We start from the raw sequence: 13,146 nt of genomic DNA, 5'->3' as shown, positions 1-13,146 counted from the left end.
CAACAGTTCCCTTTTCTTTTCCAGATACAAGATAGCCCAATCTAGTTTTGTGATTTATATACAGTTACCGCAGTCCGATACAACTTATATCCAAGCAGATCGGGAGCCGGGTTTCGAGACTTTGTAATCCACAGATGGGGAAGAAGAGAGACCACAGTTTTAATCCACTTACGAAGCTGTTATAACTTTCTTTTAAGATTTGAACAGTCTAGATCAAGTTTGCAAAGTAAATTCCAACTTCTTTTAAGCTCCTTTCGATGCTTCCGCTTTAGAAAAGTCTTTGCTTGACCCTTTAAGCAGAGCCGGAAGACTGACTTCCTTTTTAGCGTCTCCCGCTTTCAGCCGAATTTCACCAAATTAATTCCGAATAAAACTTTAGATTTCTTACTCACGAGTAAGTTGTTTCAATTCAGTTGTTGAAGGAAGAAAGGTCAGCGCTAATCAGCAGCAGCCGCGCGGCTTCGCTTCCGCGGAAAGAGCGATGGATTCACAGCACCGCTACCCCCTCCACGTTCCGATACCCCTTACGGGGTCTCTTCTGCGTATCCGAGGTCGCTTCTGGTGCCCGCCGAACCCCACGGCCACGAGCTCACTCTACCCGTGGTTTGTCTGGATGGGTCGTCGCTGTGCCGCAGCGCACGACCCTTTTCCGCGGAGCCCCTCTTCAGCAACTGAAGAGGACCGCCATTGCTGAGCGCGCCGCCTCCGGAAGTCCCTGTGTGATTTTTTTTTTTACCTGGACTCCATCTTCAAGATATGCTGTAAGCTGTGCAGAGTGGCTAGGGAAACCCAGCCAGATGGGCGGGGTATTAATAATAACTATTATTATTATTATTAAGATCAAAAACTTTCTTCTTTGGCTTTCTGGCCTATGTTTCCATGTCAGACATTTACATTACTTATTTGTACTTGCGTGCTTTCCAAAACCAATAGAGAAGATCCCCATGGGAATCAATAGAACTCAATTCTCTTTCTGGGCCGGGAACTGGTTCACCACAAGAGATTTAAGACAACTCCTTTTCTATGCCTTTGGCTGGGCTTGCCCAACCTGTCTGCAACACTTGGCCAAAAAAATATGGGTAGGGCATCTTGCTGAAAATAAGGTTTTCTAGCTCAAGTTCCCACTGAATTGCTGGAAGTGAATACTAACAGCTGCCATTTTTAGAAATGTATTATGTAGACACTAATCTCCACAACAAAAGCAAAAAAAAACCCCACCATCATAAAAACCAAGTGGTTTTGATCCAACTACTGGAATTCAAATAGGTTAGAAGCCACGCTTCAGCTAGGCAAATCAAAGCACAGGAGATACCAGGCACTTTAAGCTTTTAATTAACTGCTGTCAAAGCACAGTTACCCTTTTGTTGCTTTCACAGAAAGTCAAGAACATTCCACTCACTGAGATGCTGAATTATCAGTGTGCACTTATACCCCTCTACTGCTCAATTAGAAAGGTTTGAAAGTGAAATAAAGATGCCTGCTCTTTTCAGAACTATTCAGTGATAAAAACAGGAAACTGAAGCACTGCCATTTGCACTACTTAACAAACCTCTCCAAAGACTTTTTGTTGAAAATCACAACAAAATCAAAGAGCAGCTACCTGGGGAAAAACTGAACTTTACTGACTTCTGCTACCCACCCTTAATTTTTGGCACAGCCGGCCAGTAACTGCATTGTAGAGCATTAGCTCCTCCATCTGACTATTCCAGGACACAATTTTCCCTCTCTCGATAGTGCACTGCAATGTACTCTTAACCCAAAAAAAATTGTGAGTGTGTGCACGAGCGCTTAAATACAGTTGTATTTGAATACAAATTCAGGAGTCAGTAAAGTTCAAGCAGTAGATTGCCTTATGGAAGACATTCAGTCAATAATATTATATCTTAGAAACAATATTAGTACCAACAGAACTATAAACTTCAATTGTACTGTACCTTGCCATTTTCACTGGCTACAATCACAACTGCAAAAGTTTTAAAAATAAAAAGGAGTATCCATGTTTAATAACAACAACAACAAAAATAATAATAATATTTTTTAAGTCTAGTTAATGGTCTAGGGTCAGTCATTCCACAAGCAGCCAACAGCCTTCCTGGAGTGCTGAAACACTCTGAAGCACTTCTAGGAACTGAAAGTGGATTGGGAAAAAGGTTGAAAAAGGAGCAAAATAACCTTTTGACACCTTGCGCATTTAGGCTCGGTGGCAACCCATGTAGGCAGTGGGAAAGGCTTCCTTCCCCTTTTCTAACCTTTCTTGAACAAGTCTCTAAAAAGTTTAAAAGAAAGATTAGAAAATGGGAAGGATCCCTTCCCCATTGCCTGGTAAAAACAGAGGGGGAATTAGTCTCTCTTCTGTTGAGTGAAAGAGAAAGGGGCCTATTTTCCCTCCACTTCTTAGTTAAGTCCGGGTAGGCCCTTAGAGAGCACCTTGTCTGGGTTGCTCTGAAAACAGCCATACTGCAAATACTGTTCCAGCTTCCCAGGATGCAACTCAAAAAGATAAACAAGATAAACTGCAACACCGTTTCTACTACCCCAAAGGGTTTTTTAAAAAATAAATGTATTCTGCCATTTGTCAAAGGATTTGAACTGAAGCCTCTCACATATTGTTTCTTGGGTTGGTTGCTGTTGGGAGGGTTAACCTTTCCTTAAGAAACACAAGTATAACCAAAGAGAAACCTTCGTACAGATCTTGTTAACCTTCACCATTCTCTTGTACAATTCTGTAGCAACTTTGTCAGCCAAACTTCGCAAACTTCATTTTAACCCATCCCCTTCACACAACCTTTCTTAAGTGCTTTTGGGGGGGTGTGATTTCTACTTGGGGAGGAATTTGACTGTTTGCTTTAACCATTCCATCAGTCTCCCTGAAAGCTGCTCTGGAGGCTCTGCTGACACACACTCTTGAACCAATTCAGGGGGCTTGCAGGAAGGGAAGCCCCACTGAACAAGCTGAAGTCCTTGTTCAGGCTTCCACTGATAGGACTCATGAGCTGAATCTCACCCTTAGTATGCAAGGATCTGGTGTTAGCGTACAGGCTAATTCACATGTCACACTAAGCCAAACCATGGCTTAGTGCTAACACATGGCCATACAGGCTGCAGCTACTTTGCTCCTCCCCAGTCCTTTTTTGCTATCGTGCCACACTGAGCTAAGCCAAGGTTTGGCTTAGTGTGACATCCCAAATGGGGTTTGTGGATAAGCTCACTCCTCATTGAGTACAAGCTGTGCGATGTGGCTGGACCCAACTGCCATCAACTTTTTTTTTTATTGGTTTTCTTTTTTAAACACAAAATATAGCAACTTTTCACATACATATCAAATACATTTGCTCCACCGAGCTCGTGACTTCCCTCCATCCCTTCAACTGGTTTTCCAATTTCTAGTAAATTGTATGCGTATTTTAACTGCCAGTTTCTGTCCTTCTGTTTATATCAAGTCCTTTTTTGTCCATGGTCAGATACTATTTTTACATTACGTTACAAGATTTATTTCAGTCCCGCTAGTGTCTCCGCATTTTTACAATGACCTTTCAAATACTCAATAAATTTACTCCATTCTCTTTGGAACCAGGTCACCCTGGTTCCGGATCCTAACAGTCAGTTTGGCTAACTCCGCATAGTCCATCATCTTCATCTGCCACTCCTAACTGCCATCAACTCTTGACCACTGGTCATGATGGCTGGAGATGCTGGAAGATGGAGTCCAGTCAAGTCCATAAGGCCACAGGTTCCCCCCCCCCACCATCCCGTCTCTAAACTATCTCCAAGACACCCATCACCCCTGTAAAATGATGGCTGCCTGTCAATGTGGTACACACACTAAGCAGTAAAATTAATTAATTAGGTGCATCATCTCTATCATTCCCTTCACAGGTTAAGATTATGAATTAGGTATATCATCTCTACCGTTCCCTTCATAGGTGTCGCCTATTAGCGCAGATTTTTCAGTGAGAGCATTACATCTTAAGAAAAATACACCTAGTAAATTCAAAAACCCCAGATAAAGCTGTTGACAGTGTGCATTTTACAACCTAACGTGAATGTGTTTTTTCACCCAAAAACAAAGCTTGCCCGTAGAAATTAGTCAATCTGTTTGGGATGCATCTTCATAGATGGAACATCAATTTGTAAAACTCAGAGCCAGAATATGGATTTGGACAGCTGTATAGCATTTGGTTTGCGTACTACATAGTCACATCTTTCCAGCTGTCGTACCAGGAAGAACCATACTCAAGATCCTCAGAAAAGCAATACAGTAGAAGATTCATTATGAGGCATGGCTGGAGACCAAGTGGCTTTCTACTGACAAGCACGGCAGCCCAAACATGCATTATGGTCAAAAAGGAATGGCAGGGGGTGTGCGGGAAAGAGATTACAAACTTTGTTCAGTCTTCCATTCAGATATTAAGCATTTCAACACTACCACGTACACTGTAATTCAAAGTTGTGAAACTTACAGCATCATATGACAAGCTGACATTTTCAAGGAACTTTTTAGTCAATTCTCCACTTAGCTGGGTGAATCTGTAGCGGAAAAGATCCATTTCTTGCTGGATAAACCACCGTCTAAGATCCTCCCTGCGATGGAACATGAAACACATGCTGAAATATGTTATTTTTAAAAACACATAACTGCAGTTCTCTACATACCGTATTTTCCGCCCTATAGGACGTACTTTTTCCCCTCCAAAAATGAAGGGGAAAGGTGTGTGTGCGTCCTATGGGGCGAATGCAGGCTTTCGCTGAAGCCTGGAGAGCGAGAGGCGTCGGTGCGCACCGACCCCTCTCGCTCTCCAGGCTTCAGGGCGCGCAAGGCTTGGGGCGGCAGCCTGCAGTCCGAAGCATGGGGCGAGCTGCGGAGCCCGCCCCGTGCTTCGGGCAGATGTCAGCAAGCCTCGCGCGTCGGGCTTGCAGGCAGCAGCCTGTTCTGGGGGCTGGGGTCGGGGGAAGCTCGGGCTTCACCCACGCCTGGGGGGGGGATTTCTTTTTCTTTATTCCCTCCCCCCCCCAAAAAAAAACTAGGTGCGTCCTATGGGGTGAAAAATACGGTAGTTTTTCTTTGAAAGTCAAATGAACAAAAATGTAACCTGAAATCTTCCTACAACATTCCAGTTTCTACTTCTGGATCAGCATTTCCTATATATTTTATTTTTAACGAAATAGTTTTCATTGCTCTTTATTATGCTATTTGCTTCTCTTACGTTCTTCTACCTGGACAAAAGGAGTCTCTTCCACTCCATAATGAGTAGCTCCTACAACATTCGAGAACATCCAAGTGCATGTTCATTTAGAATGGTGGCAGAGTGTGAGTGTGTGTGTTAAAAAGTCTTGTGGCACTGGTTGGCCAGGTCAGGCACTGGCTGAGGGATCCATGGATGTTCATGAGGGTTTCTCACTAGCCTGACCCAGCTGCATCACTACTCACTGACTTCCACAATGGACCCTGGGTTAACCATTGCTACACTGCTTGGGTGCTGGTGCAGCTTTTAAATAGCATATTCATATATACTGAATATATATATCGAGAGAGGGCACGCACAATTTGGATAAATTAATACAGCAGCAACCACCAAGGATATATGGTTTGTTCGTATTCAAAAGTGGCACCAGTGCCCACCCACCACTAAAATGCTGTTCTAGGAAGGAAGGAAGTGCTGCTGTTGTTCCTGCAGCAATGGTGGCAGCAGAAAAAATACTGCACAGTTGTGGCTGGGTTGGGAAGGGAAAGTGTTTAAGCAGCGTGTGTGGTTCTGAAAAACGTAAGAGGGCAATGTGTTCTGACAGAGCCAAGAGATAAGAGATAAAAGAGATAAAAAGACATCAGCAATGCTTCTCTTCTCAGCTCTCCTGTTGTTCAGATGCCCTTGGCTCATGCCACCAGCAGAAACTTTTATATGTTGAGAACTGTGCAATTTAGAAAACTGGAAAATGGGGGGGGGGGGAGAGAGAAAGAGAGACAAAAACCCTGGAAAATATTTGTGAATAAAAGCAGTGACAATGTAAGCTTTTGCCTCTTGGTGGCACTATTGGACTACTAAAATCCAGCAGGTGAACCGCTTTATTTTTATTACCATCATGCCACCAGATTCACTGAAAAATAATGTCCAAAGTTACCTCATCAAGTTGACACAGGATGAGACAGGATATGTGGCTTTTAAAATAAAGATCAGTTTAATGCTTTTAAATAAAGACTTCAAACTTTTGCTGAAAATTCCAAGGCTAATGCAGCTAACATCAATTAAAATATAATAAGCTTGCATCTTAAAAGACCTAGATGGTCACTGATTAAACTGGAAATGGTTACCCGCTTCCTAGAAAGTCTCTCTTTAAGAAGTCTGAATGCCTCCCTCTTTATAACAGTTTTCAGTATTTAATTGTAACACCATATTAACGGGTAAAGTTATTTTATTGATAAGTTGTGTTGCTGTTTTTTTCCTTAAAAGACACACACACAACACTATACAAATATATGTCCTTTTTAACACATTGCAATTGACACCTACCTCTCCCCACAAGCAATGCCAAGAAACAGGCTCAATTCAGACAGCTCAACAAGTCATGGCTTTCGCTAACAATAATTTAGAACCCAACTCATGGTGTGAACTTCCAAATGAACAGGAAAGCCATGGTTTGGAATTGCTTATCTGCTTGGTTTTCCAGTCTTTTAAAGTTCAGGTTCCTAAGCTTACTCCTTTCTCCATGGTGCACCTGCCTCCAGAGATGAAGTGATAGCTTTAATTATAGTTTGTTAATTTGGACAACATGCCAAACCATTGTGAAGCATTTGTAACAATAATTGGATGGGACGTTTCAACTTGGCCATGATGATTTTCATTCTGAAATTAGCAGCGTTTCCCAAATAAGATTAATCCTAAAAGATCTTGGAATGTGGATCAACAAATGGTTACAAAATACACTTTCTCAAATTTTAAAATCCACAACATAATGTTTGTGCTTATTACATGCAATTAAACAGTAACTGGACAAACAATACCTACGATTGGCAGTAGGCAAGACGCAGTATGAAATGAGAAATGTGATCTTTTCTTCTTGCATCATAATCCTCTTCAGCCAAAGCCTAAATTACAAAAAAGCATGTTAAGAACAATCATATAATATACTGTAACAACCACAAAGAATACTTTATTATAAATAACTTTTAAAATAAATAGACTTGCAGCACAATCTTATGCATATCTACTTAGAAGTAAGTCCACTGAGTTTACATCCAGGCATAAGGATTGCTACCTCAATTCTACAGGTCAGTAGTGGGCACGCACAATGCAGGCTTCCGGAATCTATGCTGGGGTTTTTTACTACCAAACAAGATCCATCAACTTGATCAGGGACAAAATCATGGCCAGATGCAAAATTACAGGAAAGCATACAATGCATTCTTCATTATGGGACATAGCTTTGGAACACTCTGCCCAGAAAGATTTATTCCTTCACCTTTCTGGTAGTACTTTGTCATTTGAATTTCAGTAGGCATTTCATCTATTTGCTACTATCTGGCTTTTTCAACATTTGATTTTCTTTTTTTCAACTGATCGTTTTTATCTGCCACTGCCTATTTCATTTTATTTAGTATGTTCTTTCTATGTTATCACTTTTTATATGCAAGTTATTAGACACCTTTGGTGGTCTTTTGTACAGGAAAGCCTATACTGGACATCAAGAGCATCTCCACCCCCATCGTTCTGCCTGGACACTGAGGTCCAGCGCCAAGGGCCTTCTGGCGGTTCCCTCACTGCAAGAAGTGAGGTTACAGGGAACCAGGCTGAGGGCCTTCTCGGTAGTGGTGCCTGCCCTGTGGAATGCCCTCCCATCAGATGTCAAGGAAATAAGCAACTATCTGACTTTTAGAAGACATCTGAAGGCAACCCTGTATCAGGAAATTTTTTATGTGTAATGTTTTAGAATTTTTTATGTGTTGTAAGCTGTCCAGAGTGGCTAGGGAAACCAAATCAGATGGGCGAGGTATAAATAATAAAATAATAGTAATTAATATTATCATCATCACCACCACCACCACCATACATGTCATGGGCAAGGCCTATGTGCAACCATATGTGCAATCATCATCATCATCACCACCACCATCATCATACATGTCATGGGCAAGACCTAGTGCAACCATTTTAATCTACCAACACTACTATATCTCTAAAATTATTTCTTCCAGTGGCCACAACTACACGGAAATATGAAGTTTATACTCAGTGTTAATTATTCAGTTTTACTTACCTTATACGGAAATTTAAGAGCCCGAATTTCGGATGCCAGCTTTCTATTATAATCATCTGAACCTTTCACATAACTGACACCCAAGTTCTCTACTACTTTGAGTACTGCAAAGAACAAGACAATGACAGATTTGAAATGTAGCACTGAGTATCTAAGATGCGTCTGAAAATACATATCTGAAAAGTGGTTGGGGGAAAATAATTTGACAACTGATTATAACAAACTTACATAAAAGTATAACTGATAGCCATACCGAAAATAACTCTTTAATGTCTTTATGATCCTGAAAATGTTGAGGGTGAGTAAGCGTCATATAAGAATATTTCACAGAAACACATAATCAACCATTCTGAAAATTCAAGGTTTGTTCTAGTCTACACGTTTACTCACATTTGAGTCTGTCAACAGCAAAACTTTCAAATTCTATTAGAGATATATTTTCAGTGGGAGGCTGCAGGTAGAACTGAAGGCTAAGAGGGTATTGATCCTGTCTATCAGCCACCACCTTCAACAACTTCCGCCTGCTGCTTCCATTAAACTGCATTTTCTCCCTGTAAACCTGTAAGAGGACAAACAGAATCACAACAGTTTAGGATATAACTAAACAGTAATAAAAGCTGGTCCAAATGTTAACCACACTTCAGAACATAGATCCCAATGGTACACTAAAGAAAAAAGACTTTCTTTTATTTATTTTAGGTCTATAGACAAAGTCAGAAGAATTTCAAGATTCAATTTTTAAAGATGTATTAGCTGCATCACATGCACAGATTGCAGGTTGTGGTGGGAGAGGCGGAAGCAAGATAACATATACAGTGGTACCTCAGGTTAAGTACTTAATTCTTTCCGAAGGTCCGTACTTAACCTGAAGCTGTTCTTAACCTGAAGCACCACGTTAGCTAATGGGGCCTCCTGCTGCCGCCAGAGCACGATTTCTGTTCTCATCCTGAAGCAAAGTTCTTAACCTGAAGCACTATTTCTGGGTTAGCGGAGTCTGTAACCTGAAGCGTATGTAACCTGAGGTACCACTGTAGATCAGAGGGAGGAGGACCATGGACTGGATTTAGACTGCGATCCTTATGCATACCTGCCTCAGAGTAAATCCCACAAAGAAGTCAATGTGGCTTACTTCTTTTTATAAAAAAAATTTCGACAAAGTAACAATCGTAAATAAATAAGAATAAAAACGTGCACCCCCCCCCATACCATTCCACTGTAACTCATCCAACCTCCCAAAAATTCAACACTTCTTGCGATGGTTTGACCCCTTTTATGTTTTAACAGTACAGATTCTACAAACAACTTCCCTATCTCCTCAAAATCATTCCCCCTGCATATTCCCCGCCTTACCTTAATAGCACATGTTAATTTATCATTAATAGCTACATCCCAGGCTTACTTCTGAGTAAATGCGCTCAGGAGTAAACTGTTGGGGCCTGGGGACATTGGGCGGAAAAAAAAATCGAAGAGGGGGAGCGAAAGAGATAAATAATCCTCTCACACACATACATACCAGAAACCCACCCCTCCAAAGCCACCTGCCACTCACCGCGCGGCCTCTTCAGATCAACACCCAGCAAAACCCAATTTCCCGCGCGAAAAGTAACGCTCGCCACGCCCCCGCCGTGACGTCGCCGCCTCGCTTCTTTCCTTCTTCCGCTCGTTCTGATACCGCCCCTCTGAGCTCGGCTCCTTCCGCCGGCTTCCCGAGGTTGCCATGGCGACGACGACGACGCCCCGCCTTTTTTTTAATTCCTTCACTTCCGGGGCCGGAAGTAGGAGGAGCACATCTCCGTCCCGCGGAGAGAAGGCCGCTCTACCCTGTCTTTCAACCAAAGCCGTAGAGATAAAGCAAACGCGAGAGTCCAAGCGCAGCAACCGAAGTCCGGTTTCCTAGCGCCACAGCTCCGGCGTGGCATGGTCACTTCCGGCACAATTCGGCCCGCGTCTCGTGTCCATTTTTCCCCGTCTCCCTCTCCTGCATGCCCTTTCCCCGACCCGAAAGAGATGCAAGCTTGTGCTCCGAATTCTTGCCTTTTTGCGTGCGGAGAGAGACCGGGGGGGAGGGGGGAATGTTAATTATTAGCCAAGAGCATCACCTTTGACATCTCCGTAAAAGGCTTGAGTCCTCCGAAGTCACTTAAAAGAGGATGCGGAGACATTGCTCCTTTCCAGCATCCAAATTCTATGCGTCTTTAGCTGTTTCTATTTTAGTTGTAAGCCGCCTCGAGTCCAGTTAGGGGAAAAAGGCGTGATATAAATAAATACAATAAAATAAGACAATATATGTTGTTTTCATGTAACATTTTTATAGGTAACTGAATTTTTGTAATGTTTTGTTTAAACTGTCAAACAAAATATTGCTTAACATGAAAGTTGTTGCTTCGGTTTTTTTGTACGCAGCTTAGCAATATTTTTAATACATTAAGCAGTACAGAAATTAGATAAGCAAGCAAGCAAGTGACAAGCCAGACGTATTAGTGGTATGGCCTCTGCAACATCCACAGTCCCACTGCTTGCACTGAGGAAGAAAAAATCAGGATCCAGTGGAGGGACGCCTCCACCTCATAAAAAAAAAGCCCATGTCTGTAACTACTGCAAGTGAAAACAAGCATGCAAGAGATGAGGGAGTGCTCCCATCCCATTACCAATCCCTGATGGTCAGTGCATCTGACTCAAATCACTATATTTAAGATGCTGACAAAAGGCCCATAATACCTTCAGGATTATATGAAATTGGAACTGGCAGAAGGATGGGGGAAGAGACTGAGCGAGCGTTAATTTCTGAATTAATAGAACTGGGAACAGAAGATTCATACTGACAGATGGTCTTTAATAAATCATTAACTAAAGTGTTTTACTGCATTTTGAATATCTTCTTGTATACAGTGTAGGTAGGCTGTATTCTTAATGCGGGAATGTAGGCACAAGGTTGTTCAGTGCACAATGCCATCTGGTATTATACTTTGCAAATTTGTAGCGAGTGTATCCTTGTTTATTTTTATTTAAATGTGCATTTAATGGGTTTTAACACAAAGGGGCAGGAACACTATTCTCATTTTCAGCTTGTTACCTTTCCTCCTCTCCCAGAAATCAAGAGACTCCTATGGCTGTGTAACAGTTTTTACTCTGCTGTAGCAGCAGAAAACCCTGGTGAAAATCAGGCTGCTTGACAAATTACAGTTCTACTCACTGCTTGAAATAGTATTTTGGGAACAGGCACATACTGTAACCTGAGATTATTGTCTTTAGATAGGAAAATATCTTCTCTGCTTCAATCAATAGAAATAATTACACTGGATATGCAGAAGTTAATTACTACTGCTAAAAAATTAAGCAAGTCCTGTTCTCTCTGGAATTCCCTTCATATAACTGATATTGCATATGAGTCATGGAAGTACTCTCCAGTGCACAAGCTCAATAATTACTGTTTAAAGTAATTGCACTTGCACATAACTAGCTTAACACTAATGACATTTTTCCAATTGTAATAATAGCAAATGTATTCATTTTTAATAAATAGTGCCATTTGTGATTGTACAAATATCTTTTTTTATCATGAAATAAATAGATCAAACGCTTTTTCTTACAGGTCCAGACAAAAAGTTATCTCCCCCCCCCAACACTAATAACCCCGCTTCAGAATTAGAATTAGTCCTCTTCTGTGGCAACTGTGTACCATGAAGTTCTCATACAGTAATTTTGAATAATGCTTTTTATTATGATAATTATATAGCAAAACACAACGGTGCTGCCCCCTTCCTACTAGTGTGGCTTCCTTACCAGTTCCTATTGCCAAACTCTGTGTAGGTCCTGGGACATACAGTGAAATTGGCTGTAAGTAGGCAGTCTCGGCTGGTGCTGTGGGTTAAACCACAGAGCCTAGGACTTGCTGATCAGAAGGTCGTTGGTTTGAATCCCTGTGACGGGGTGAGCTCCCGTTGCTCGGTCCCTGCTCCTGCCAACCTAGCAGTTCGAAAGCAAGTCAAAGTGCAAGTAGATAAATAGGTACCGCTCCGGCGGGAAAGTAAACGGTGTTTCCGTGTGCCGCTCTGGTTCGCCAGAAGCGGCTTAGTCATGCTGGCCACATGACCTGGACCCACATGACCCTCAGCCAATAAAACAAAATGACCACCGCAACCCCAGAGTCGGTCATGACTGGACCTGATGGTCAGGGGTCCCTTTACCTTTACTTAGGCAGTGTCTCTGGAGCTCCATCACAATGGCATTCAAGTTTGTTCCACACAGCAGTGAACCTTGGTGGTCTAACCACAACCCCAGTTTGCCAAGTCTCCATCATGTCCTTGCTGCCCTAGGAGAAGGGGATATCGGAGGTGGAAACAGGTCTCTGGCTTCGCCCTCAGCCCACTTCTTGTTCTTGGCTTCCTTTGCCATCTGCTGCCTTCACACATGGTGGCTACTACAGTGTGCCAGCATGAATAAGGCACCAAGTTTGAACTCAGCTGGGAGGACACAGTGCATGGACCCTGGCCTACTTCATGGCAGGAACTCCAACCACTCGTAGCCCCTCAAAGGCCAGCTGTTGCCTATGTTTTGAGGCTAGGAGGAATTCTGAGCATCTCCCACAGGAACCCACAACTGCATCAATGGCATTAAAAAAGTAATCAATGACATTAAAAAATGGCTACAGCAGCTCCTTCACTTCTAGGCAGGGTGAGTTGCTTTAGCTGTGTGCTGCTTTAAGCTGAAGCAACACTGCGGCTGGCAAAAATTTGCACATCTACCTAAGTTCTCTGATGTTGTCTTTTCTTCTTTGAAAAGGGAAGGTAATTTTTGGTGGTCTTTTTATGTAGGAGGGCACATGTTGAACACATTAGTGCTTTCATAATGTAAAAAGGAACCCACTATATCAGTCGACACCTGAAATGGTTATTC

At 42.2% G+C, this 13,146-nt stretch overlaps 1 protein-coding gene across 1 annotated transcript in view; it reads right to left on the bottom strand.

The window, feature by feature from the left end:
• The window catches only part of PRIM2 (DNA primase subunit 2), a 72,445-nt gene that overhangs the window by 57,412 nt on the left and 1,887 nt on the right, over window positions 1-13,146 (bottom strand). The window contains 4 exon segments of the mRNA XM_081187074.1: window positions 4,461-4,581; window positions 7,002-7,081; window positions 8,251-8,354; window positions 8,641-8,809. Coding sequence (XP_081043200.1) covers window positions 4,461-4,581; window positions 7,002-7,081; window positions 8,251-8,354; window positions 8,641-8,809 — 474 coding nt within the window.

This window comes from Podarcis bocagei (assembly GCF_964188305.1).
Source record: "Podarcis bocagei genome assembly, chromosome: 3".
NCBI lineage: Eukaryota > Metazoa > Chordata > Lepidosauria > Squamata > Lacertidae > Podarcis > Podarcis bocagei.
This window is presented reverse-complemented; position numbering and strand designations above follow the sequence as displayed.